Source organism: Arctopsyche grandis, chromosome 3 (genome assembly GCF_051622035.1).
Source record: "Arctopsyche grandis isolate Sample6627 chromosome 3, ASM5162203v2, whole genome shotgun sequence".
Lineage (NCBI taxonomy): Eukaryota > Metazoa > Arthropoda > Insecta > Trichoptera > Hydropsychidae > Arctopsyche > Arctopsyche grandis.
The window spans coordinates 22140891-22168884 of record NC_135357.1 but is presented as its reverse complement, the minus strand read 5'-3'; the positions used below and the strand labels follow the sequence as shown (position 1 = coordinate 22168884).

Here is a 27994-nt window from a genome sequence, read left to right as displayed (position 1 = left end):
TTATATCCTTTTTTTTTTATTACTTTTCATCAACAAAAATCCTTTATACGCAATTGATTAATAATGTACTTTTTTCATACTTGTTAAAAATGTACTGTTCCGGAAAATATTCTGTCAATTTTTGATATCTGTGAATACACGTGTATGTATTTATATTTTTGATATTAAATGAAATACATTTTTTCTTTTACATACATATATATAAATTATTTAATGTCCCTGTTGTAAAATGAAAGAACCAAGCAGATTTGTAATCAACAATAGACGACATAAAAATGCATAATATTTATTAATCATACAAAATCAACATTTTAAAATGTATTTACATATCTATATTTATATTTACAGGCATTAAGAAAATAATTCCATCGCATTTACATATACATATCTATAATAATGAACGCTCTGAATCACATCAGCAACTGCCAACCAGCAAGTTGAAAATTGAACAATTGCTTAGTACATTTCAGTTATATTTTTTTTAATAAAATTTAAATTAAGAATTGCAACAATGGCATCTTGACTACCTTTACATTTTAAGCAGTTTTAATAATAGCAATAAATTCATATTTGGTGCATACATGCAATTTATTGCATAACTAGATCGAGTAATAACTTTATGATGATGTATAGATGCACTTTATCGCAAGACTGGATTAGTTAATGAATTCATGGCAGTGTATAAATGCATTTCATAGTTTAAATGTCAAATTCATCTATTACTGTCCTTAAATACATGCAATACTTAAGCAGATTTAGAATTCCTACCGTTTCATAATTTTATATTAAAAAAAATACATAGTTAAATGTAAAATATTCTATATGTATATAACATTTTTTTTTCTTTTTGACTATTTTTAAGACACTTACATTTCATGAAAATTTTTCTTTCAGTCACGCATCATGATTAGTATTTGAATTTTCAGTATTAAGTTGCCAATTTCTAGACACGTTACTTTTTCTCTCTTCCTGTAATATAAAAATAAAAATAACAACAAATTTAAACACAATTAATCAATGTTCAAATTTTACAAAAGCAAAAACACAAACCATATTTTCTGAACTCAAAGCGCCTTCCGAATGAATTCGTTTATGTCCGGAAACTTTGGTTTCATTCATAGTATCTAAACCTGACGAGGTGGCTACTCTTAGAACAGGACAGCTTTCGGTGACTGCTGAAGTTGATGATTGTGCATTTTGTATTGGCGGGCATCGCTTGAGATCGTTTTTAATCAGGTCATTGACAAAATCGAATGGTTCAGAAATGGGAGCCGTCACGGAAGCTAAAATGGGTTGAACGAGTTCGCGTTCATTCTTGAGTCTGGCTGCATCGCAGCGAGCCGGTTGAAGTACCGTGACATTAGTTTGATAATGCTCCGCCAAAAGCTGTATCATCTGATTGATTTCAGTCGACACGGCACGTATCGCAGTCTCGTGTTGGACAGCTTCAGCCGCAGCTTCAGACAACGCTCTTTCTACAGCACTCGCAACACTGGCAATGCCCTTCCCACTGGCAGTTCTAACCGCTTTGTTGAAAGGATCACACCTGTCACCTTTCATTCCGCGCTTATAACCCGACACTTTTTCTCCAAGATTGCTCGTCACATCTTGCATCAATTCGAAACTGCCATTGTGACCGATTTTCGAAAATCGATAGCTGAAAGTGTGCGTCGAATTGCCTGGCGTTTGTCTGCACGTTATGTTGCAGCACAAAAAGTATCTGCAATTTTGGCGTTCAAAATACTTTTGCAAACTTCTCGACAATATCTTCTCCCGCATTGTCATTTTTAGGGAATTGTTACGGCGATATCTATACCAACCGACTACTTTTGGTGTGGAATCTGTCAACATTTCGTATATGACGTTCTCTTTTATTTTGCCGCATGAAGAATAAAATAATCCTGTATCAGGACAAGGCAGCATGGATGTCACATTAATAAATACATCAGTGTGTGAGTTTTCTTGCTGAGAGTCGGAAATGTGACTCGTTATTTCTCTTGTTATGTTTCCTAACAAAAACCCTTCCTACAAAAAATAAAAACAAATATAGATAAATAAATATATATAATATATTGCTCATTTATTACAAACTCGAAATTTGGCAAAGACTTTTACAAAAGTGTCTAGTAAGAGCCATAACAATCTGAAAAGTTAGTGTATGATCATTTTACTATATCTTCATTCTATCAAGTTACTTTGAATATGATGATATTTTGAAACGACTACTAAACAAATTTACATATCCTTTCTTTTAATAATTTCTTTGAGAATTCAATTCATTTCGTTCTACATGGTCGTTGCTGAACAGTTTAGACTTAATTTTTCTAATAATTATGTATGTGCATGGTAGACATCATTTGATTATTGTACCTCCTTCCCACGCAGTTCTTTATTGGATGGCTCCCATTACAAGAGCTATCCGATTTATATCCAAGTTTTCCCCAATGTGATTTTTCCACCTCAGGTTATCAGAGATTATTTAAAACTATTTGTTTGGTAGCTTGCGTTCATTATTTCGATTATTGGATGTGATGTATGAGTAGAATTTTCATCTCTCTTCCATTCGGGCCTCCAAGGATGTTTTGTATTTACGGATAATACTTAAATACTGGTGCTGCTGTGGCCAGCCATTCTGTTTATATTTGCTATTTTTTATTTGTTTTTTTTTTCCATACATATGTTCTTTATCATGTTTTTTTTTATTTTATTTTCTATTAATAGTGCTACCCGGCTTCGCTCGGTAAATGGAAATGCAGTCTAGTAATGAGAATACGTTCGAACCATGAAGAAGATTTTCATTTGTTTTTTTTTATTAAATTTATTTCAATCGAAAAAAATTAAAATTATTTAACGACCGACCAATCACAAAACGTCTTGGACGACAGCCAATCAGAATCGACTTTGATGACAGCCAATCAGAAACGAATTACAGACGCAGTTTCGGTTTTGTATATAAGATTGTTCTTTTGTTTTTAATACGTTTTTTTTTCTACTTTTGTTTTTTATTATGTATTTTTCTTATGTTTTTTATTGATTATGTTTTCTTATGTATGTAGACCATTGTAGCGCATTAGGTATCTCCTGTAATGCCACAATGATTCAAAACTATTATATTTTTGTAAGAGATCGAAATTTCATTTCCATAGAAGAGGTGAAAACAGCCCATTCAGACTACTTTCAGTCAAAACCCAAAACAATTTTGTATAAGAAAAATTGTTTTGAATTTCATTGAAAAAAAACGGCATTACCGTAGGTACCTAATAAATAAATATGTGATATTTCAAAACTTAAAAAAATGCAAAATTTGAGTTGTGATACTTAAATACAAACGAACGATATTTACATACATAACTTTAAATGACAAATTATTATTACTCATACTGTGAATTAAATATTTTATATATGAAAAGCAGAGGTAAATGAAAAATCAACTACATGAGTACAATCGAATATGAGGATTTTTAAATTGATTTAAACAGTAAATAGCAACAGATTTAATATGACATAAGTAGAGCAAAAATGAATATTAAATATAAAAAACTTGACGAAGGCATCATCACGTTAAGTTTAACGATGACACACAAAATGAAGAAATTTGATACAACCGTAGAAATATAAAATTACTTTGAAGTTATTTGAGTTAAGTGTAATTATTTCGTTTAGAATGAAACTTTGCTTTAAATTGCAAACTAAGAATAGTGCAGACCTGCGCTGAGTCTGCGGTGACGCATTCTGTTAGCAAATAAGAGAGCGCCGTGCCGCTAATTGAGGCGCGCTCAGACACCGACATTGACATGGACATCGCACGCCAATTGATTCTTGCAAATATTCTCTTCTCTTCAGTTTCCAATCTCTGCAATTACTCCAATCCCGAATTCCCTCTTCGATCCCAACTCCACTCCCAACTGTCAAAACGACACCACAGATAGCACTCGCTTATACGCCCAGCCCTAACGCAACACATTACAACCATTACAAATAACAAAGTAAAAATCGAAACAAAATGACCTATCCCAAAATGTATAAATCTTAAAAGCGTAACTTTCTCTTACATGAGTGCAACGAACGGATATTATACACACATTATAGTGCAGTCAATATATTTTAAAGAGAAGAGACAATGAATGAGTTTAGTAAATAAAAGCTTTTAAAAACACCGTTTTCTTGATTTTCATTTGATTGAACATTTTTTTTATCTCAGTTTGCAGCAGAAAAAGTTTTACTTGATTTTATATTGTCAGCAGATTTTTTTGTGTTCCAATAATTGATAGTAAAATACAACATTTATTACCCTCGTAAACATCATAACTTTTTTAGTTTATTTTATTTAAATCTTGCACTTTAAAAAATACACATGCCATTGGCCTCTTTTTTATTATATTTAAAATTATCAAAGCACAGATAAAGGTCTGTTCATACCTATCCAGCACGACCCGTATCCTGCAGGTGTCATGCAAGTACGGATAGTATTCTTTGGTACATTATATGGACGTATTCATACTTCATTCGCGCATGCGCATTTACGCATTCATGCGCGTCCATATAGAATGTACCAAAGAATACTATCCGCACTTGCATGACACCTGCAGGATACGGGTCGTGCTGGATAGGTATGAACAGACCTTAATTGGTTCGAACGGCGCAAGATCGATATTTATTCAGCCAGGTGATCGTTATTATCTGAAAGGAATGGGTATCCATGGAAGATCAACGCACGCCATATTTGTATCCTATTGAAGTCTTCTAATCACATTAACTTTAACTTTCTTGTTGCTTTCTAGATTTTTTTTGTTATGCCATTTAAAATTACATATCCCAACATTGTTTTATTTGGAGTATTTATGCCCATAGATATTTCAATGAAATTTTACTTGTGTGTAGTTTGAGTATTTATTGATCCTTCCTCTTCTAATTGTTAAATTTAGAATACTTCGTAAACTATGTATATGTATATGTAGAACTAAACTATAAATTAAATTAAATAAACTATGTATATAGAACTCCCCCTATACAAGCAACCATGTTGCTCTCACATGAATCATTTTGTGTATAAAGCTTTTGTCATGGAATTGGCTCAATATCAAGAGTGAGCATGTACATTTAGTTGAAAATATAATCAGGTATTATGGCCAATGCAGATGAACTGTCAGCCATGAGTTCGAATGTCACGAAGTGTTGACGTCTGTATCAATTTTGCTATTTCGATGTAGTTTTATCGCAAGTTTACATTTGACTCTTTAAGCAAATTAATTTACTAGAAATGGATGCTACCAGGTAATCGATTTCTTTGACTCAGTAACAAGAAATTAACACTTCAAATTTCATTTGCATGAATTTACAATGTTCATTTTCTAGCGAGCCAGAAAGGATCATGTCGGAACAGGACATTGAAAAGTTGTCTAAAGGCCTATTAGATGTATTTCAAGAACCTTTAGTGAAGGTTGCTACTAATTTAAACGAACTCACGTTAGTATATTGAACATTTTCCATATATGAGAATTTTTTTCATACCCACAATGTATGTATATACATTTCAAAATATTCTATTTTTAGAACAAAGCAAAAGGCTTTGATTGACATAGTTGATACCAAAAACCAACAATTACAGTGCAATCAAAATAGCGAAGAAATGAAAAAGATGGTGAGTTTCTATTAACTATGTACATTAATATGCGAATTTTTGTGATCTTTTATTAAAATTGTATTCGTTTGCTAGTTTTCAGATATAATTGGATGTAGAGATCAACTTACAATAATAAAGAAACAAATGACTCTATTACACGAAAGATCCAGCAAGCTCAAGGTATATTTTGTATACAAGTTCTATAATATACACGCATGTATACTTTTTGGTGACAATAAAAAGTATTTTTTTAGGTAAGGGCTCAAAATGTGGTCAGTAATGCCAGAAAGCGCCACGCAGTACGCTTAGCTCAGTTAGACAAAGAACAAAGACTGATCGGTGGAAATAAATCATAACATTCCTCTTAATTATCTATAAAAAAAACAATATATGATAATTAAATTGACACTCCCTTTATGATTTTTAAAATGATAAACAATAGAATGGGAGATTCTCTTCAATTTGATGACAACGCTTCTAAGAAAGCGTTATATTGATTGCATGCTCAACTGTGGCTGCCTTTGTTATTTATTGGCAAAGAATATTCTACAATTGATTGCAATTTAATATTGCATTACCCGATTTGTTAGACACAATATTGAATATTGAAAAATTCATCTTATTGAGTTAATCTCAATTCACTATACAACTGCATTTTTAAATCGTTAATACTTTCAATGTATGTCTTTATACATATTATATATTAACCGCATTTTTTCCATTATTACTAATGCTGTGATATAGTTGTAAATTATTGATCTTTCCTCAAAGCTATAAATAGATTTTATTCAGATACAAATTTCAAATGTTTATATGTAGTTGTTATAGTATTTTTGTATGAAGTGCCTTAGAAATCATTAATTATTTATAAAAAAAAAACTCATTTGTGAGCATGCTGTGAAATCATACTATTTTAAATTGTTGAAAAGCCCTTTAGAGATATATAAAAAGTAAATGTATGATTTGTTACAAATGTAAATAGTTATACCAAAATTATAAAATTTAGAGAAATAATCACCAAATCAAATTTAAATATATACACATGTATATATTACAGTCAGATTGTTCACTGGGTTCGTTCATGAACATACTAGTTTGTTCATACACGAACTATTGGTTTTAATTTAAATGCTGTCTTCAAATAGACTGAACCAGGTTCCGCTGTCACACCCTTTAAAATGTCAAAACGCCAAGTATTTAAAAGGGAAATCTTATGGAAACCACATTACAACGTTGCTATAATTCCTGTTTCCATTAATATATTAAAAATATTGCAAACCAACTTAAGCATATGTATGTATGTACATATATGCATAGAGGTTTGGACAAACGATTTTGAATATGTACTTAAAATTATGCCTAATATTCTGTGCATGAACGAACTAGTTCGTTTGTCTATTTATTCTTTTGTGTACATTATAACTAGCCAGATGAGTTCGTGTATGAACAAACTAGTAGGTTCATGAACGAACGAAATGTACACTTGGTCTGTAACATACATACATATGTATATACACATGGGTGTAAAATCTTTTGCAAATATATTTTATTAAATATTAATCCATATAAAACACTGTTTTATTACCAAAATCCGCAAACATCTGCAACATTAAGATTTGAATGAAATAAATGACAACACCAATTCGACATAGAAAATTTATTTGACCATTACAGTACATTTGCAGTTTACTTAAATAAAAACTTTAATTTTACTTAAATTATCATCTAAAAATGTATCGAAAATATTCTTAGTATTAAATCACACATTACATTCACTTAATGACACTCGTGTAAGTAGAGGTACCTACATTTATCAAAAATATATTATGACGATTGATTGATCGATATTCATATGTATTTGAATACTTTTTTTATAGTTAAGTATAACTTTTTCTTTTAATATCAATCGAAATCACCATACACAACTGCTATAATTAATACTCTTCCAATTATTATTGGACAGATAATATAATGGCACTTTGAATTTATTTATTTTTTATATTATCATACATAATTGAACTTAAGCGAAAGTTAAAATTTATATTGATGTTTTTTTTTTTTACTTTTGTAACAATAATATTTTTTGATACACAGCTTTTTTAGTCAGTATGAATTCCTAAAATATTTTATCATACTTTAATTGTATCGATTTTATTAAAAACTAATTTTGCTATTGCCGAACTCTGAAATTTTACTCTTAAATGACAAACATTTCACATTCGACGAATGAAATATAATATGAGCACTTTTCAAAAGTCAAATTCATCAAATCCACAAAATAAAAAATAAATACATTTAAAAAAATTGTAATGTTTAGTAAATTATTGTTTTATTAAGTTTCTTCCATTTATCATATCATGGTACAGATTTACCAATAAATGAAGCTTGTTGATTTGATTTAAGAACGTCTCATATGTATATTATATTAGTGATTTCTGTATTATTATTACGAAAAATGCTCAAAATACATAATATGGTGGCTCATTACTATCATATTAAAAAAATACATATATCTTTATGTATTTACATATAGATAAACTAATAAATACAAGATGTGTAAGTATAATATATTATAATTATTGATGATCTTTATTATATGTATCTGCATCATGATATAAAAAGTGTTAATACAGTATATTTAAGTACTTTAAAAAAATAATAATTAAATCATGTATGTGATACAAAATTTTGAAACATATATTTTAATGAGATAAGGCATTAGATTCGAAGTTATAAATATAAAAAAATAATTCTAGACTGAAAGACTAGAAAAGTATCTATGAGATGATTTTTACACATGTTCAGATTTTTTTTAAATCTATTCAGTATCAATAATTAAGGACATACGTACATACATACAATTCGAGTTGAAAATTAAATTTGCGCATGTATGAACTTATATCCCCAATATAATACTTATAATAATGGCAGTATTTAACGAGATGGGTTTAATTAACATAAATTGTTTAGAATAGTTTATCCAATGACTCCTGCTTTATTTTCAACGGTGAAAGCCCACACACCAATTACAAATGACTCGATTTCACATTCGTTAACACCCCTAACGATTCTGAAATAGCCATTTTCTCCCCAAGACTCGCCCCAACTGTTGGCTGCCAACTGAAACATTCGAGGATGTGTTATATTTTATTATATTATTTATATTAAAATTTTGGGGCATTATTCAATGTCTTTATAATTGAAATTTTCGAAAATTCCAATGTGTGTAAAAATACAGCATGAAAATACATCTAGACGTAAAATGACGTGTCAAAAGATTTAATAAAAACAATATTTATAATACTAACCCAATATTTGATACCATTTTCATCACCCCAACCAACTATTCTCACAGAATGGTATCCATACAATTGCTGTGGTACATATCGTGACTTTTTGTAAATTCCATCCGTATATGCGAAGAAATCTTGATACACTCTCATCGTTGCTAAGTATTTTTAATAATTTTTCATTAATATAATAAGGTTTCTCTGTTACAAAAGAATATTTATAAACAAGTGATACCTACCTTGAACGGGACCAGAATTGATTATTTCGTACATGATGTCAGTTTCATTACCGAGACGATGAGCTGGCGATACTGTGTAACGATTCACACGTGTAGGTGGCGATGAAGGTGGAATGCAACCTGAACCCTTAAGGCTCTTGGTCTTCTTCCATGGAATGGTGCATTTCTTATTGCCACCTACATAAGGGAAGCACTCTTCATTAACCAACCTGAAATTTAAATATAAAATACAAACGTGGAATTTCAAAATTATTTTATATAAATATTGTATACTAATGTTGTGCCCATTGATTTCAACGGGTGGTATCGGAAAAGAATTGATACACGAATTAAAATAAAGTTATATGTTATATATTAGTATAATGCAAGGTAATTTATAGGCGCGCGCGCACGTATTAATAGAAAAAGTTGAGTGCGCGCATTACACGATCGCCGATCCAACCCGTTCACCCGTTTGAAATGATGAATGAACGCGTGTGTGTGGCTTCGTGGATGTGTGCATGTGTACGCTCCCGCGCATGCTTAGGCGCATCTAACGTTGACGGCACCCGTCGCTCGACGCTCAATATCAGGAGCCAGGAGCAAATGGTCCACTGCTACTCCGTGTCTCCTCGACACAATCGCACGCCACATCCTTATAGCACAGTGGTTCTTAACCTTGTTGGAGGTACTGACCCCCACCAGTTTCATATGCCCATTCACCGAACCCTTCTTAATTGGAATCCTTCTTAATTGGCACCCGAATCATATGAGTCGGGTGTGTGTCTTGACTTCCGCCGAACCCCTGAGACTGACTCACCGAACCCCTGGGGTTCGATCGAACCCAGGTTAAGAACCACTGCTATAGCGGATGCTTAAAATGCACCCATTGGTCAGAATGCCGATACGTTCCTCTAATTGGTCAAAGGTTATAGTACACTTGAACCACTTCACTCTGATTGACTGTCCTCCTTGTTCGAGTGTATTTATTTTATTAAATATTCCAATCTCTAAAGCACAACATATACTCCTGGTATTCAAATTTTTTTTTTTAATCCCCAAACTTGTCCACGCGTCCGCCACATACATACCCACATACACACATCGCGTCCGTTTTTATATTATTGTATGTAACTATGTATGTAAATACCCGATTTTTCTGCTGAATTGCCATGCTATATCCAAATATCCACCATTACAAGATTGCTGTCCTCGATTATTGCATGACAGTAACTGTTGGGCACTCAACTCGGGAGTTTCTAATCCATCAGACATTATGACAAATCTAAAAAATAAAAATAAAAATTACCCAAGATACATTATATTTATTTATTTTATCATTCATGTGTATTATCCATATATTATTTATATGGACGATGGGGATTGCACTATTCTCCCTATCGTCTGGAATAAAAAGTTGTTATTATTATATTCTTATATGTGTACATATGTATTGCAAATATTGATCATACCTGTCGCTAGCAACGTCTGCTGTTGTAATCGCCCATGATGCACCACACCATCCTTGGTCGTGAATAGGAGCCATTTTATTTGGCCAATTTACCAAAGCGCTAAAACTGCGTGCCATTCTTTTAGAATCATATATAGGATGCAACGAGACCATGCCGTATGTACTTTTCTGGGGTGTTAACGTTCCTGAAAATGTACTTGTATTATTAAAATTTGAATTATTCCCCAAACTATTTGTATGAAGCACCTAAGAGTCAAAACTCTCTAAGAAAAATGGGTTTGCTACAAATGGTTGCAAAATGCTGTATGCTCATTTCGATTGAATTTCAGCATGTACGAAAGACGAGATATTCATGGGGTTGCGTAGATGAAATTTCGATGTACATTGATGATTGGCAATTCTTAAAATTGAGTTGGATCTTTCTGGCAAGTTTAAAATGGCAAAAGCCGAGAAAAAATATGAAATGAGCATGCGGTCACGTGGTTTGCAACCATTTGTAGCGCAGGGAGAAAAAATACCTAATCTTAGTTCAATTCCTTCACTAAGTTTGTGTCCCCAAAACGGCGTGTAATTTGCAGCTTTCCATGATATTGTTGGATCATTGTTAACCTCTGAGATAAGTTCCGGCTCTATCATGCACGGATCTGCTTCACATATCATATCCAATTGCTCATTTACCGCAGTACATTCGCTGAAAACGATACGATAATGATTAGGAATAGTCATGAAAAATATAATGTATTCTTAAATTCAAAATTCATGTTTTTTGTAGCAAACAAAAGGTAAACGGACTATTAGTCATATGTAAACCAGTCACAGGACAACCGGTCGCTCTAGATCGGTCACACGTGATCACCCGTCACACTAAAGCTGGTCACGAGAAAATTGGTCACACCATAAAATTGGTCACGAGAAAACTGTTTAAACGATTTTAGGGTCTGACCAGTTTTAGTGTGACGGGTGATCACGTGTGACCGATCTAGAGCGACCGGTTGTCCTGTGACCAGTTCACATTTGACTAGTAATCACCGAACCAAACATTCAATTTTGATAAAATTATAAAAAATTAGAATTTTAAATTAAAATTGATAATTTAATATTAATTTAATTACAGTTGTATTTTGAAAGGATGTGGGTTTAAGGTGAAGAATAATTTACAAATAAAAATTGCAATTAAAAACTTGAGGTTAAAACAGGAAATACATACAGAATATGTCGTTCATATTTTGCACACCAATTTAATTAAGGCATAGGAAATGACTGTGGTATTGTGGTTATAAAATGTCTCTATATTATTTTGTCTTTTAATACTATTTATAAAATTGATTTGTATTTTACCATTTATTGCAATTTGTGGTAACTTTTTTTCCATATTCATATTCTCTTCCATTGTAGAAACATATTCTAAGGGTTTCAGGAGTACTTTCAGGATTAATTCCATGGCAGTGACTCCAGAAGTCAGGACAGCAATCATCAGTGGTTGTGCGGTTGCAAAAATCATCGCAATAGCACAGTGTACCTATAGAGTTAACTATTAAGGTCAATGAAGAATTCAAACTCTCAAAATAATTATATTCATTTGATTTAAATAAACACATGCATACACACACATTTCGTACACTGATAGGACTTCAAACATATGTTACCTAAAATTGGTGCTGAACATCTATCTTCACGACCGTTGCAACAGGAGTCTGGTTTTGCAGCACAATATGGCCCTGGAGGCAAATCTGGACCGGAGTAACTGACGACATGAGCCACTGAAACTACAGCTATAAGCGCTAATCCATACCTCCACGAAAGGCTAAAACAATTTAAATAAACGGCTATTGAAAAATTGCAATGAATCATTACTATAAAATAGAGTAAGGGCGAAAACACATAAAGATGCACGGAACGGCACGGTCTTATTATTTCGATAAGTTTCTCCTACATTTCTTCAAATATGGGATTTTCCGTTATCAATCACTATCAAGCTTATTTATTTATTTTTGGAAAACTTACAGTTTAATTAATTACAAATAGTAATAAAATATAATTATTAAAAAATTAACCATTTATAAAATTTTCGAATATAGATAAGAAAAAAAAAATTAAATATTAAAAATAACAACAGAAAAAGAAATAATAATAATATTGACAACAGTAGTACCAATGATAGAAGTAAAAAATAATATTAATAATAGCCTAGATTAAAATTATAATAGGTTGTGGCTATTTGCAGGTACTATATCTGCGAATTATTGGCTATTTGCAGATATAGTACCTGCAAATAGCCGCAACCATTATAATAATAAACTAATAATAATAATTATAATTCAATAATAAATTAAGAAAAGTAATTAGTGTACCGTTTATCGGCCCGGAAAATAAAAAGAATGCCCCTCTCTAAAATAGCTCGCACGATAGATTCGGTTTTCGCCCGGCAAATCAAACGTCAAATGGGTTGCCAGTAACAAAAATAAATACCGATAAAATAGCTTAACCTAACCTAACCTAATCCTTAAATAAATAAGTGTTGGATGCTAAGATATTACGATTACCCAGTGAAAAAGTAAAATTGGTTTTGATTCCACTGAAACGTCAGATTTTATATTTGTTACTGGTAACCCGTTTGACGTTTGGTTGGCCGGGCGAACGCCGACTCTGTCGTGCGAGTTATTTTAGAGATGTTAATTTGACATTCAATGCCGTTTTGACATTTGTTGTGTAATTTATTTTACAGCCATGCCAAAAATATTATCCTAAATAATTATATCAATACAAGGACAAAATATCACTGAAAACACTCCAGGTGGTGATTTTGGGACGGTGTGCCTTGAATACATGCTAGACGTGCCGCATTTTTTTCGCATGTTTGAAAGTATCTAAAAAAAACCTAACTCTTAAATCCATGTTTTAAGTTTGAAGATCTACACCTATTGTAAGTGTAGGTAAGCGTATTCATTCGTGCTATTCAATAAAAACAAGTTTTTATGTATGTATATATGTATTTTATTTAATGTTTAATAGCTTATATTTTACGGCCAAAAATCAAAACTAATGATGTATGTAATAACAAAATATTATTATACCATATAATAAAACGAAAGGCTATTTCATATTATTGAATGTCAAATTTTATGATTGATTTATTATTATTTCTTCGATGTTTTACGTGTTATGGCTATTTTATTTTAATTTGAGAACTTTGAGATTGCACAGCATGCGTCTGGAGAGCTTTTGTTTTACATTGGAATTTCAAGAGTGTCCATATTGTCTCACGTTAGCCAATATCTGATGAGTGATGACTTAATGCAGCTGACCATGGCCGAGATCTTTCAAACAAACTGGAACCAGAGAGGTAAACGAGGAACACAAACATTGGAATGAGTGGGATGTTTATTTCTGGTATCTATCTTATTATTGTCAAGCAGTACGACAACAGTATAAATAAATATGAAATCTAATTTCATGTACATAGACATGGATAGTAATTCCATGTTTGTAATTATCTAACGCAGCGTGTACATATTATGTACGTACATTTAAAATAGTGAAAACTGTACTGTGTCTGTATGCACATCATAACAATGCATGGAACATGTTCGCTGGAATATTTAGCATCTTTTGACTCCATCGTCAGTGTTTATGATCTATTTAATATTCAATAGCTGAAGTGAAGTTAACGCATCACCGTTCACTTCAGTAATGTCATGATGTCATCGTGTCAAACGAAGAAGCACCGTTTTGCATAACAAATGTTCGGGTTGCTCTAGCAGTCTACCTATCATAAAATTTTCCCCTTTCAAGACATTTGCTTTCATGTTCTCGACCTTTTTGGGTGATGGCAGTTGTTTCCAATGAAACAATTAAACTTATTTAAAAATGAAAATAAACACTTTTTAACAAAAAATCACAATTAATATACGTACATATATATTTAGCTTTATATATATATATATATATGTTACAGATCAATTTTAGATTTATTTGTTCATAAACTAACTAGTTTGGTTATACACCAACCAATCTGTCCAGTTATTGTGTACAATAAAATCTTGTAATTCATGCTATTAAGCAAAAGTTTAAGTATTCCCAATAGTTTCGCCTACATGCTCTATTTATGCATGCTTAACTTTGGTTGGAATGTTTTAAAAATTAGCGGAAACAGGAATTATAGCAATAGCAAAATCTGAAATGAACTAGCTTGTTCATGCACAAACTATTAGGCATAAGTTTAAGTAGATATTCAAAATCGTTTATCCCAACTTTTATGCATGTACATATGCTTAAGTTGGTTTGCAATATTTTTAATATGAATGGAAACATGAATTATAGCAACGTCGTATTGTGGTTTCCATAGGATTTACCTTTTAAATACTTGGCGTTTTGACATCTCAAAGGTTTTGATAACTCAAAAGTTTCAAAACAGTCAAAAGCTATTTAAAGATAGATATTTAAAGATAGCTTTTGACTGCTAGCACTTAAACTAAAACCAAAAGTTCGTGTATGAACAAACTAGTATGTTCATGAACGAACCGCAGTGAACACTTGGACTGTAACATATACACTAAAGGTTATTCATCTTGTCAATAAGTACAATTCTTTTGGCGAATGTACATACCTATACTATGGTTTAATTTTTATTTTAAGAATGTAGTATAAGCTTTAAACATAAACGCAATTTTATATTTAAATACATCCCTTAAATAAAAACAATAAAAAAAGACTATCACCGGGAGACTTATACTTGCTTAATAAAAAACAAGGAAATGAAAAACATTTTTGCAAAATGACGACCACTCTTACACTGTTTAAATGAATAGTAATCACACATGCAAATCTCAAATTTGCAATTCGTGTCGTTTCTTTATGTTAAACAAATATCCGTAACTGAACGAAAAAAAATTACATATAGCCCAAAATAGATAGAAAATATTTGAAGGTGGGAAAAAAATGCAACTAAAATATGCGAACAATGCAAAATGTTACAATTCCAGCCAAGATCAATCTGTTCGCTACACATACAATAATTCGAGGTCACCTTGTCTGGAGGCTACTTCCTGATTCAACGTTCTTCCAAAAATGTAAAATTAGCCATGGATCAACCTTCTAAAGACAACACTGATGCATCAATTCACATAACAGTTAAATACACAAATAGTATTTGAAGCATCCACGAGTTTAAAAGCAAGACGTCATTATTCCAACTCGAGGACGAAGAAATGATGCGTAGGTGTGCCACTGTCACACGTTCACTTTGGATTTCGTCCAATTGGATCGATCGAGTTCAATGATTCACACGCTGTGCGTTGTCTTCGAAATTTCTTTCGAATTGAAAAAAAATTATAAGCATTAATATAATTAATTGTCTGCAATGTCATGAAAACGGCAGTAGGTGGTTGCCAAAGTTTGAAAATATATACAATTCGCGTTATCAAAAGTAATAACTATCATCCATTATGTATGTTTGAGGAAATTTGGGACAATATGAGAGATTTCAATAAAAAGTTCAAGGCTAAAAAGCTCTGGATGTCAACAGCACACGTGGACTGAGGCGGAACGACAAGGTGGTGAAAGCGAAAGTGGAACAAACAGTGATGCAATAAAGATGAAATAGTGTGCCAAAAGTACGTCAAGTGCCAGACATTGTTATCAGAAAGAAGACACAGCTTTGCTTTGCGTGCGTTCTAACTAATCGAATCGAAATAATAAGAAATATAAGAACATATAGATCTGAAGATAGTTTGTGGTAGGATTTATGTTGCATTGTTCTATTTCGAAAAAGCTCGATACGCGTTTAAAGAACCAGCTTTAAAGTCGAAAATAAAGGTGAGCATTCACATAGAGATTTGACCACAAAAAGTCTTTCGGTGGATACGTCTGACTACGACATTGAAGACAAATGTTTCAACTTCGTTTCTGGGAATCTTGCCGAGCAAAAAAATATTTTGACAAATGCGATTTCAGTAACACATTGATTAAATCTCGATGTTCCATACTCTATTGTGACTCATTTTCTACGTTGAACTTATTATTCAAGATTTTAGTCGTCTCAATGTGATTTACATATTTAAGATGTCATCCAACTGTATTTTGTAAGCATTGTAAATTTAACCTTGCTTTAGGCGAATTCGTCATCTGCTTTTAAAATAAATTATGATTATAAATATTATTTATAATCGAACGTATCTAACGGCTCTATACCTACTATTTTCACAATAGAAGAAGCGATGTGAGTCGGCAAGGAAGTTGATAAGCTAACTGGTAGGAGGGACTAACTTCGCGCTGAGATTGCAATCTCGTATCCAATTACGATAGAATTGTGTGAATCGGTCAACGCAAGCTATAAATTAAATTTTAAGAAAAAAAGTAGATAAAAAATACAACTTGGGTATAGTTTCGTAATAAATACCCATAAGTCATTATATATTACTATGTATTACATATGGATTTATAGTTTCATATTAAATACCTACCTACCTATATAAGTCTTTGTATATTACTATTTATTAAGTACTTGCTACGAAATGCCAACGAACTAATAAAAATATTTATGTCTGCACGTAAAATTAGTATATACATACATATGTACATATGTTACAGTTGAAGTGCATCTTTCAGTTGAAATATATTTTGACTAGCCTGGTACCAACTGCCGTTATAGTTGAAGTGTATTTTCAGTTGTAATATATTTTGACTACTTGGAATATATTCCGTCTAACCCACTTAAGTTGATTTAAATGGTGAATTAAATTCCAACTGGTTAAAATATGTATATTACAACTGAAAAAACACTTCAACTATAAGTTGGTACCAGGTAGGATGGAGACGTTAGGTTTTCGTGAAAACGTCACTCGACTAGTAAATTTAGTTAGAAAGTCACATTTTGTTTTGAACACATTCTTTGAGCTATCGTAATACGGTACTCTTTACCTTTATTCGTATTATCTAGTAAATATTAGCGCATTATTGAATTCTAAAACATTCGTAAAAACATCAGAGCTGTCAAAACTCTACTGTTATATTACAACTGGCGCACATTGTTGAAAGTGTATTTGCGCTGGTAGAGATATAATTTGCTAGTTGAATTGTATTCGAATATGAATGACTTAAAACGAAAGCTGGATATATTACAATTGAAAATACACTTCGATTGTAACATGTACATATGTACACTTGTATAGGGTAAAGCAATAGGTAATTATTTAGAAAACGTAATTGAAGTTTTTTAAATACATGGTTGAAAAAAAATGTTTTTAATACTCTACAAAATTATATAATCTGGCCATTGACACTGAATTCCTCTATTCATAGTCCTTGGTTGAAGTTCCCATTAAAAATAAGCATAAAAATTTGCTATACAAAAGGATCACAAGAGTTAATTTTATATGTAAAAGCTTTGTGGACTGCAAAGCCAATAAATCACAACGAAAAAAATACCGTAAATACTTCAGAAGAAAAGACAATAAAAATACAGATGAATAATGTGAAAAGTATTTAGCGGTTTTCAAATAAAAAACATAAAAATTTGAGGTAATCTTTAAGTGACATTCAACCTTCACCTCATGTAATTACTAAATATTTCGAGTAAAATAAATAGGAAGTCAACAAATCACTCATGGAGACTTATTTATTTCGCATTTTTGAACCAAAATTTAATTTCCGTAGTAATTTTTACCTCACGACGGCGTATTTTCACTCACTCTTCACTCCAAAAAAGTCTCCCAATATACAAGATTTTCACAATTTTACCCTGCGCTTTTTAGAAGGAATAAAAAAAGACTTCGTGAGATAAAAACTGTACCTTATGTAATAAAATCTAATATATAATTTCAAAAGAGACTTTGTATGCAATTATGTATATATTTTAGGTTGGAAATTTCTTAAACAAGTCAAAATTTCTATGTCTATGATTAAAATAAATTTTATTCTATGATTAAAATAAATTTAATAAAAAAAAAATGAATATTTACTATTAGATTCGCCATGTTTACGCTGTTTATATTACAAACACTGAGCGAAGTCGGGTAAAACAACTAGTATACTATATTTCAATAAATAGGTATCATTTGAACTTATTTGCAATAAATGTACGCACTCAAATTATAAAAGGTATTTTATGCATACAGGTGAAACTTTCCAAGAGTAAGATAAATACCACCTAATAACACAAGTCTAAAATGTTTGAAACTACTGATTTTGGCTGAAAGACCAGAACAATCGCTCAGTATTTCAACGACACATTCCTGACCTAACGGGCATACTAAATATCGTTTAATCTGTAGCGACCGCCGCGAAGGAATCTCGAATTGATTCTCAAATGTTCACATTGTCTAGTATTTTTATTTTCAAATTATAAACACACTCATAAATGCTCTTCAATGAGACATAACGACACACTTTGCAACATTTTAAAATCGAAATTAAGCATGCATGTGTAATGTATAAATTAATTTACATACCCACGTACGAATAGATAATATTATACAAAATAAGTGGAATTATTCGTAATATATCATGATAATTGCATAATTGCTAGCAAATTCTTACATAAAATTTCCAAGAGTGAACGACATTGAAAAGATGAAACATAAATTGAATTCATTCATTCATTTGTTTCACAAATTGGTATAATTGTTTGATGCATATGAAAAAAAAAACAACAAATGAATAACATAAAACAAAATAATAAAAGCTTGTAAAAAGAAACGATTCAAATTAATTATATGTATTTTTGTATACCTGAATATGTAAATTATATGTTCATATACATATGCAGTCTCCTTTGTATTACCAAAACGCATCACGGTATTATCTAATCCAACCCATCTAATTTATTAAATGGCCATTATCGTTTCAATCGGGACGTGTTTAAATGGAAATTAGGCCTGATACAATTTATGAGCTGCTCTGTACTCGATGCATGCATTATAATGGTAATATTTAGCATATTTACACTAATAGAACGACCGGACCAAGGTGTGTTGGCCAATCGGTGAGATCACGCAAGTATAACACGTTGAAAATAAACAAAATCGGATTATGTCATCCCAGGTATGTACATATGTATGTATGTAGCTACCACAATTACTAAGCCATTATCGATTGTGTGCAATATGGTCTATGGTGCGGATTAATTGCTTATTGTTTCTAAGAAGTAACATAAGGATTTGATGTAATCGACACAAACTTGCAACTATAAATATTTTAGTGGTGTCAAACCGATTACAATAGAATTGTGTCAAAACACATTTCAAGTAAAACGATTTTTCAAAGTATCATTTTATCTTCTCGACTATTAGAAAACAAAACATATTCACTTGCACTTTTATAGGACTTCATTTATACTAGTGCATGGACTTCATTTATGAGAATGTTAATTCATTAATATGATACCATTAATCAAGTAAACCTACATATGTATGTATACAAGTTGTCCATGACTTCTATTGAATTTTTGTTCATTTATCCAGCACAGCTCAAGCCAGTAACAGCACGTAAACAGCAGTAAGAAAAATATTATTTAGTGCATTCAAAATGGACACTTATGTATGTTCCGTAATACCATGTGGTGCTCACTGTAAATGGAATATTATATTTGTATGTGTGTTTATTATTATTTTTTGTCTCACTATACAACTTTCTTTTTATATTTTATTCTATATGTGAGCTTATTTAAATAAATAAAAAATAAAATATGTATTTGACGAATAAGAAACAGCAGAAACCGACACGATCTATTCATATAATACAGCATTACATGTCACTGAAACGTATCAAGCATATTCCGGTTTCCTTTGGAAATATTCACGCATGATATGACGTCATAGTGGCAAGTGCACCCTTATACTAATGAAAAAAAAATATTGCCATGTGCATGTGAACGTCATATTCTAACAATATTGATTTGATGATACGACGCCAGCAATATTACACCGTATCTGTAATGTATATGTAAGCCAATTTTGCCTTTCACTCATCTAAAACAAAAAAGATCGTTCTGTATATTATGAATAGAAGTAGCCTTTTCTGTGCAGTTTTGTGCCGAGCTGCAGACGTGCAGTGTTGGATAATATAAACGAATCTTTATATGTAAATAACTTTGTTAGAGAAAGGATTAACTCAAAATTTGATAGAATGGGAAATCTGTATGTGTGTAAAAATCGGCTCGGTAAAAGTCTATCAAAAATTCGTTACAAAATTGAACCAGACAAACAGAAATGCCTGAATAAAACCGTGTAAATTTTTTTTATAATATTGTAACGTACGCCGCGGATTAAGCGAATAGAATCCCAGAGACTGTGACCGTTCAAAGATTATCTGTTAACGGATTAACTAAATGCATACCGTGCGACTGGTATAAGTGGGTTTTAAGGATTAGCGACAAGCTAAGTGCATGAAACAATGATTGCACTTCTCATACCGTGGGAATACATATCCGAATACGTGACTATACAGTAGGTAAACAGATTAGATGTCCTGAGAGACCGTGAGACCGGTGTAAGTGGTTTTAGGGATTAGCGACAAGCTAAGTGCATGAAAGCTAAACAATGATTGCACTTCTCATACCGTGGGAATACATATCCGAATACGTGACTATACTGTAGGTAAACAGATTAGACGTCCTGAGAGATCTACCCCTTATAAGGCGGTACGTAGGCGATATCAGGTCATTCTGGACGGAGCAGTGACCGTGCGTGTATCTCCTGAATCATCAGTAAATGCTGTGAAACGACTGTTGGCCTTTTACTTGGATCCTCCACCCACCCCTACGCAACAATATCAACATTTAATGTGCCATTTCAATCAAGCTTTTTATATTATTAATGTATAATTAATTCACCGAAGTAACGCCGGATAGTCACTCCACAGTTCACACAGAAAAAAAAAAACATGTATCACAAGCCGGAAATTTGTTCACACTTAATTTATTATCCAATTTGTAATCATTATGATTAAATTTACAAAAAAAAATGTTAAGATTTATTTATGTACATAATATGTATGATAGATTTTATTAAAGTTACCTTCAGAATAAATTTACTCGTTTTTAAAATTAATTAAAAATGCGTCACGTCATAATTATATAGCAGTAATTTTGCATTATCGATGACAACACTGTGAAATAAATTAAGAAAAAAAAAATCACGCAAATGATTCACATCACATACATAATTTAAATTGTGACTTCATTTATCCTAATCAAATTCCATGCAGTTTAAAACAACAATTAGCGTGCTTCCACTGAATCATTTGAAGTTGACAGATGATTGATGTTGCTGCCAGTGGCTTAAAGATTATAATTCACTATACATAAATACACATCTAATTGGATTTAGTATAAAAATCCAAGTAAATATTTTCTATTCATTATATTTGAATCAACGATTGCATTGAATCAAGAAAACACTCACAGTAAGTATGGAAACGACCGGAAAAACTTTAAGCCGAACCTTTGACATACACCTTCTGCATCTTGATGATCGCATCTTCTAGTTATTTAGGAATACATGATTGGTAAGGTGATATACATACATACGTATATACATGTAGACAAGCGTGTGAGAAATATATATGTACGTGTTCCTAGAAACAATAAATGTAAACATTTACCGAACATCGTGTCCAAATGATAAATAATTCAGTGGGAGTAATACATAAGTACACGAAACAGCGCTCGTGATGTTGTGAAAGCTTGTTCGTTCAGATATGTATCACAGAACTTTGAAAGCTCTGCGACCTTTATCAAATTAATGCAGAAAACAAGCAAACTCACATTTTCGATAGAAGAAAATTCATACCAAAAGTAAATATGTAAGTAGTTTATACACATTATATAAACAGTTAATGTAAATTGTATAAGTAGTTGATATAAACTATATATGTAGGTAGTTGATCTTTAATAAGGTTTCAGACATGTAGATACATATGTTCTGTCCATGACCTGTGGCATACCATCTTGCTAGTACATATGTATGTATATTAACTTATTATAATAATTAACAAAACACAAATACAGTATGGAATTTAGTTTTCTGACCTAGAATGTTTAAATGATTAGGTTGCCATGCACGAGAAAAATGGTTGAGTTGTCATATTGTACATTTATTTATTTATTTTACAGATATACATATACTAGGAAGAACTAACAGGTAAACCCAAGCATTTTTTATAAATGCTTGGCTGAAGAACACGAAATTAACAATTAATAAATTAATCTACAGAGAAATCTATGGATTTAGACTAAATCAAATTCAGATATTTGTGACATGGCGGGTAGGATAATTTTGCCAATTTGATGGAGGAACCGTTTCAATAACGAAATCAGATAATTTGGCAAACTCTGATAGGAAACGATCGACTTGGAGTCACAAATTTCCAAATCAGACCAGAAGTATTAAAGATTAGCACGGGATTGACCCTGGAAACCTCTCGGTGCTAAACATAAACGCAACCACCGAACCATACTGCTGGCTACATGTGACGCTTAACGAATTATTAAGATCGTTGTGGCGATCCGCCTAATAAGCAATGTTTTAAACCGATCAATGAATCTCATTTTACTCTACCGCATATGTCTCCAGAAAACCAGATCCTACATGCACATACATATACAAGATAATAATATCTCACCACTTGATTGAATGCACTTTTACTTTGGCACAAAGTTAATTTGGAACGACCATCAGGTGTCACCCCATTTCAATTGAGGTCTATAGTAAAAGGTTCATTTATATATGCCTATATTTATATGTACAGTTAAAGCCGATACAGAGAAACTGCACGTAAACGCCGGGTCGAAAAATATTCCTTAATATATGCTATATGGACACATTCATATGTTTCGTAATATTTGCGTAACATATTCGAAACAGTAGCAAACGACACGATCCATTAATATTATACAGCAGTACATGTCACCGAAATATATCAGCAAAGCCAGTTTAATTGGGCCACTTTAGAAATATGCACGCATTACGTGACATCATAATGGCGAATGCACCCGTACTAACTAAAGTGCTACCATGTCATATTGTAGCAATACCGACTCGATGATACGACGCAAGCAATATTGTGCCGTATCGTCAGCGCTATACTGTACATATATGCAAGGTGATTTTGCTTTGCACTCGCTCATAACAAAAATGAACGTGTCGAAATCGGGCTATGCTGTATAGTATGAAAAGAAGTAATCTTTTCCCGTAAAAAACTAAAGTGCTACCATGCGCACGTGAATATTTTAGGTAACCTCATCTTGTTACAATATCGACTCGACAATGCGACGCAGGCAATATTGCGCTGTATAGTCTAGCTCTGTAATGTAAATGTAAGCTGATTTTGCCTTGCATTCGTTCAAAATAAGAATCAACGTGCCGAAATCGGGCGATGCTGTATATATGTAGTATGAATATACATAAGTAGTCTTTTCCGTGCAGTGCTTCGCCGAGATGTTGACGTGCAGTGCCAGATAATATAAGTCGTGTAAAATTTATTTTATTTTTCTTGCATTTTATCGTACTTAACACGATCAGTTAGGATTAATCAAAACAACGAAATCCCATACATTGAATTATAGATAAATATCGTCACTAGGGGCTAATAGTCATTCAAGGATATTTTTTAAGTCGAAAATTCTAATTTCACGATAATTATTATATTGTTTAAAGCATTGGGACGGCTAGGAGTTCGTGATCGAGCAACGAATGCGGATATAATTAGTCTATTCGTTGATTAGGCAATACACTACAGATATCTCGTCCTGAACGACCTCGGCATTGACACCACTTTATCTTCTAGACGTGACTTTAAATCAAAATCTCTACAGATTTTGCGACACTTTAAATATCCATTCGTTATGTTTATTAATATTACAATATTAGGTAGAACACATTTCCGGAAAATTCGTACAACATGAAAGCGATAAACATTAATGGTTAACATTTATGATGAAGTTGATTTCAAAATTACATTGTAGTTAAAATTATGCATCTACATACTATGTATTTGCATAAGATACATTGCAGTTTTAAATGCTAAGCCGCGAACATAAATCATGATAGACATATGAATGAAGTGATGTGCATTATCCTGGGTCGATTCTCTTTTATTGTCTTGCCACGGTTATGTTCGATCTGCAAGCGTTAATTAAATTGCCAATGCAATCGCGAAATTGTGTTCGCTCTATAACACAATCAACCCACACTTTCAATAGATTCGTTCGTGGAGGACAACAAAAAGATTGGTTTTGCCCAGAGAATAGATAAAATTTAAATTTAATAGTAGGTAATACACCCACAATGTATACATATGTGTTTAGAGATCATACAGTGTATAAAAAACGTATATAAATAATATATGTAAGTATGTATGTATCTCGACCTACTATATTTGTGAGTAAATCAATAGACAATTAACTGGATGTATCATTTTCAACAGCCGATAGTATTTTATGGACTTTTATGTACTAATGTACATAGGTCATCGAACAGAATAGAATAATATGCAGAAAATGTATATTTGTACATTCATTTCTTACATATATATATATATATATATATATATATATATATATATATATATATATATATATATATATATATATATATATATATATATATATATATATATATATATATATATGTATTAAAACTAACTGAAGTAACATATAAGAAAAATGGGTCTACCTCACGGGCCCGAATGTGAAACGCCCGAAAACGCAAATATCGGAAGGCAAAGATCGAAAATCGAAAGATCTTAAGTCAAAAGATAAAAAAGGGTGCATGGTAAACGGTACATACTCACGTACATACTCACTTAATTTGCGCGAGCAGGGTACAACAGGAACAAGAGGAACAGGCTTTTCCTCCCGTATTCTGCGCGCGCACATTAATACGGGAGGAAAAGCCTGTTCCTCTTGTTCCTGTTGTATCCTGCTCGCGCAAATTAAGTGAGTATGTACCGTTTACCATGCACCCTTTATTATCTTTCGACTGAAGATCTTTTGATTTTCGATCTTTGCCTTCCGATATTTGCGTTTTCGGACGTTTCACATTCGGGCCCGTCACGGAGACTGAAGAAAAATATATTTTCTCTCCAATTTTAAAATAGGAGTGATAATATGAATACTTAACAGCCCAAGTGTTCCGCTGGTTTCGTTCATGAACATACTATGTAGTTTGTTCATACACGAACTATTAGTTTTAGTTAAAATGCTATCAGTCAAGAATTATCTTTAAATAGACTCACCAGGTGTCGCATGAAACTTTTTGATGTCAAAACATTTGATATGTCAAAATACAAAAGTATTCAATAGGGAAATCCTATAAAAACCTCATTACAATGTTGTTATATTTCCCGTTTCCGCTAATTTTTAAAATATTACAAACCAGGGTAAGCATACATGTATGTACTTAGAAATAGGACAAATGATTGAGAAAACTAAAACTTATGCCTAATACTTTGTGAATGAACAAACTAGTTCGTTTGTCAATTTATTGTTTTGTGTACACTATAGCTCACCAGATTGGTTCGTGTATGAACAAACTAGTATGTTCATGAACCATCGAAATGTACAATGTAAACTTTTGAGCTGTCAAAACCTTTGAGACGTGAAAACGTAAAAAAAAGTATTTAAAAGTAAAAATTTTTAGAAACCTCAATACAACGTTATAATAATTCCCGTTTCCGCTAAATTTTAAAATATTGCAACCCAGGGTAAGCATACATATGTATGTACATATATGCGTAGAAAATAGGACAAACGATTGAGAATACTTAAACTTAAACGTAATAGTTTATAAATTTCCTTGTTTTCCAGGAAACAGGGAAAACTACAAAGCTAGAGAGCATAAAAAAGGTTCATCATAAAAATGAAAAAGTACGGCGATTAATGAACAATGAACTGCGCAAAGTTGGTCCGCTCTTTAGTCATCGCTAGAGGTTGGACCGGAAGCATGCCGTTCGTTGTTAATTGTTCGCTGTGATTTGTCCAATTTTATGAAGAACTTTTTTTTTGCACTCTAGCTTTGTAAATAGACCCAAAACGCCCTGATTCCTATAAAAAGCACGCTTCCGGTCCGCCCTTTAGTCATCACCATCGACTCCGAGAGAGTCAGTCATTAATATCGACCCCGCAAGTGACGGTCAACACATCAGCAGCAGAGTTAAATAGTGATGCAAAGTTAAAGTGAAACAGTTTTACGTATCTCATTTAAATTATCCATTCCATAATTAAATCTGTTGTTTTTCGAGTATATCTAACAATAATTTAAATTAACCAAAAATATTTAATCTTTCATCGGAACGCTGCAGTGATAATTTTGGTGGCAGCGGTGGAAAGAGTAAACTAAAATTTATTAATTTTTCATTGGAACGTGATAGTACATATGTATCTATAAACATGTAATTGCAAAATGCAAGCAAAATTATATATGCGGTAAATTTATATGCATGTATGTACATTTTCCGATTAAATTAATTATGATTATACATATGTATTTCACAATCAGGGCTAAAATTACCGATAGGAAAACCTAATACAAAATTATCAATAACCTATTGCATATTTTTATGTAATATTTTCTTCAACTTAACGACATTTCACAATCCCCCGAACCTTACAATTTCTAACCAAACGCAATATTAACTTTTTAAATTTTAATATCACTTACATAAATTTTGTATAGCAATAGTCGAAAGATTATGGCAGACCTTATTTAATATGCCGTGGGAAATTATATTTATTATACATATAAGATGATAAGCTCAAGAACAAACACAGACGTACACACTTAATGTTCTGGACCACTTTGACCAGTCCCACAAATATATATATATATATATATATATATATATATATATATATATATATATATATATATATATATATATATATATATATATATATATATATATATATATATATATACATATATATATATATATATATATATATATATATATATATATATATATATATATATATATATATATATATATAAAGTAGAGTAAGTTATTTTTCATTTCTATCATTCCATTCAACTGTTCATTGTACCACTCAAATACATCAGTCAAGATTGAGGCTCCATCAAATAAATTCTTTCAACTTTGATAAAAACTCATCATATTTCAATTTTTTTACAATTTCATTGAACTTCCTATCTTTTTCAAATTAAACAATCTTCTATTTACAAATTCATCATTTTCAATGTTCTCTAATGGTCTTAACTTAAAAAACATTTATTTTACTTGAGATTGCTTTTTGACTGTTTATATTGAATTGGATTAGACCGAACTAATAATGTTCAATAGTTATTACATGCCTGTAGATAGCATTTCATTGGATGATAAAATAGTAGAAGCAGTTAGTAATTATTTATATTTAGGGTAAATAATAGACATGTCCGGT

The 27994-nt window shown here is 31.7% G+C and overlaps 3 protein-coding genes and 1 long non-coding RNA gene across 5 annotated transcripts in view; 2 read left to right on the top strand and 2 right to left on the bottom strand.

Moving 5' to 3' along the window:
* Nucleotides 1-27994, top strand: part of LOC143909957 (uncharacterized) — a 420033-nt gene that overhangs the window by 343654 nt on the left and 48385 nt on the right. The window lies entirely within an intron of this gene.
* LOC143908960 (BRCA1-A complex subunit Abraxas 1-like) lies at nt 76-3976 on the bottom strand. The gene is made up of 3 exons (XM_077426820.1): nt 3707-3976; nt 1051-2025; nt 76-969 (listed from the first exon to the last, which is right to left on the bottom strand). Exons 1-3 carry the CDS (start codon nt 3800-3802, stop codon nt 895-897), a joined length of 1146 nt encoding a protein of 381 aa, XP_077282946.1. The 5' UTR covers nt 3803-3976; the 3' UTR covers nt 76-894.
* Nucleotides 5123-7940, top strand: Pldn (biogenesis of lysosomal organelles complex 1 subunit pallidin). Of its 2 annotated transcripts, XR_013260422.1 has the most exons (6): nt 5132-5274; nt 5356-5466; nt 5554-5641; nt 5717-5803; nt 5878-6696; nt 7054-7190. XR_013260422.1 is itself a non-coding variant. In XM_077428280.1 (5 exons), exons 1-5 carry the CDS (start codon nt 5261-5263, stop codon nt 5977-5979), a joined length of 402 nt encoding a protein of 133 aa, XP_077284406.1. In that variant the 5' UTR covers nt 5123-5260; the 3' UTR covers nt 5980-7940. The 2 variants fall into 2 exon arrangements, 1 of the variants encoding a protein (XP_077284406.1); XM_077428280.1 differs by having other exon boundaries at nt 5123-5274; nt 5878-7940.
* Nucleotides 7268-27994, bottom strand: part of Swim (Secreted Wg-interacting molecule) — a 31349-nt gene continuing 10622 nt past the window's right edge. The window contains exons 2-9 of the mRNA XM_077428279.1: nt 12249-12406; nt 11941-12121; nt 11121-11293; nt 10604-10787; nt 10282-10416; nt 9153-9361; nt 8932-9071; nt 7268-8743 (exon numbers count right to left, since the gene is read on the bottom strand). Coding sequence (XP_077284405.1) covers nt 8600-8743; nt 8932-9071; nt 9153-9361; nt 10282-10416; nt 10604-10787; nt 11121-11293; nt 11941-12121; nt 12249-12406 — 1324 coding nt within the window. The 3' untranslated portion in view covers nt 7268-8599. The remainder of the gene's footprint in view (nt 8744-8931; nt 9072-9152; nt 9362-10281; nt 10417-10603; nt 10788-11120; nt 11294-11940; nt 12122-12248; nt 12407-27994) is intronic.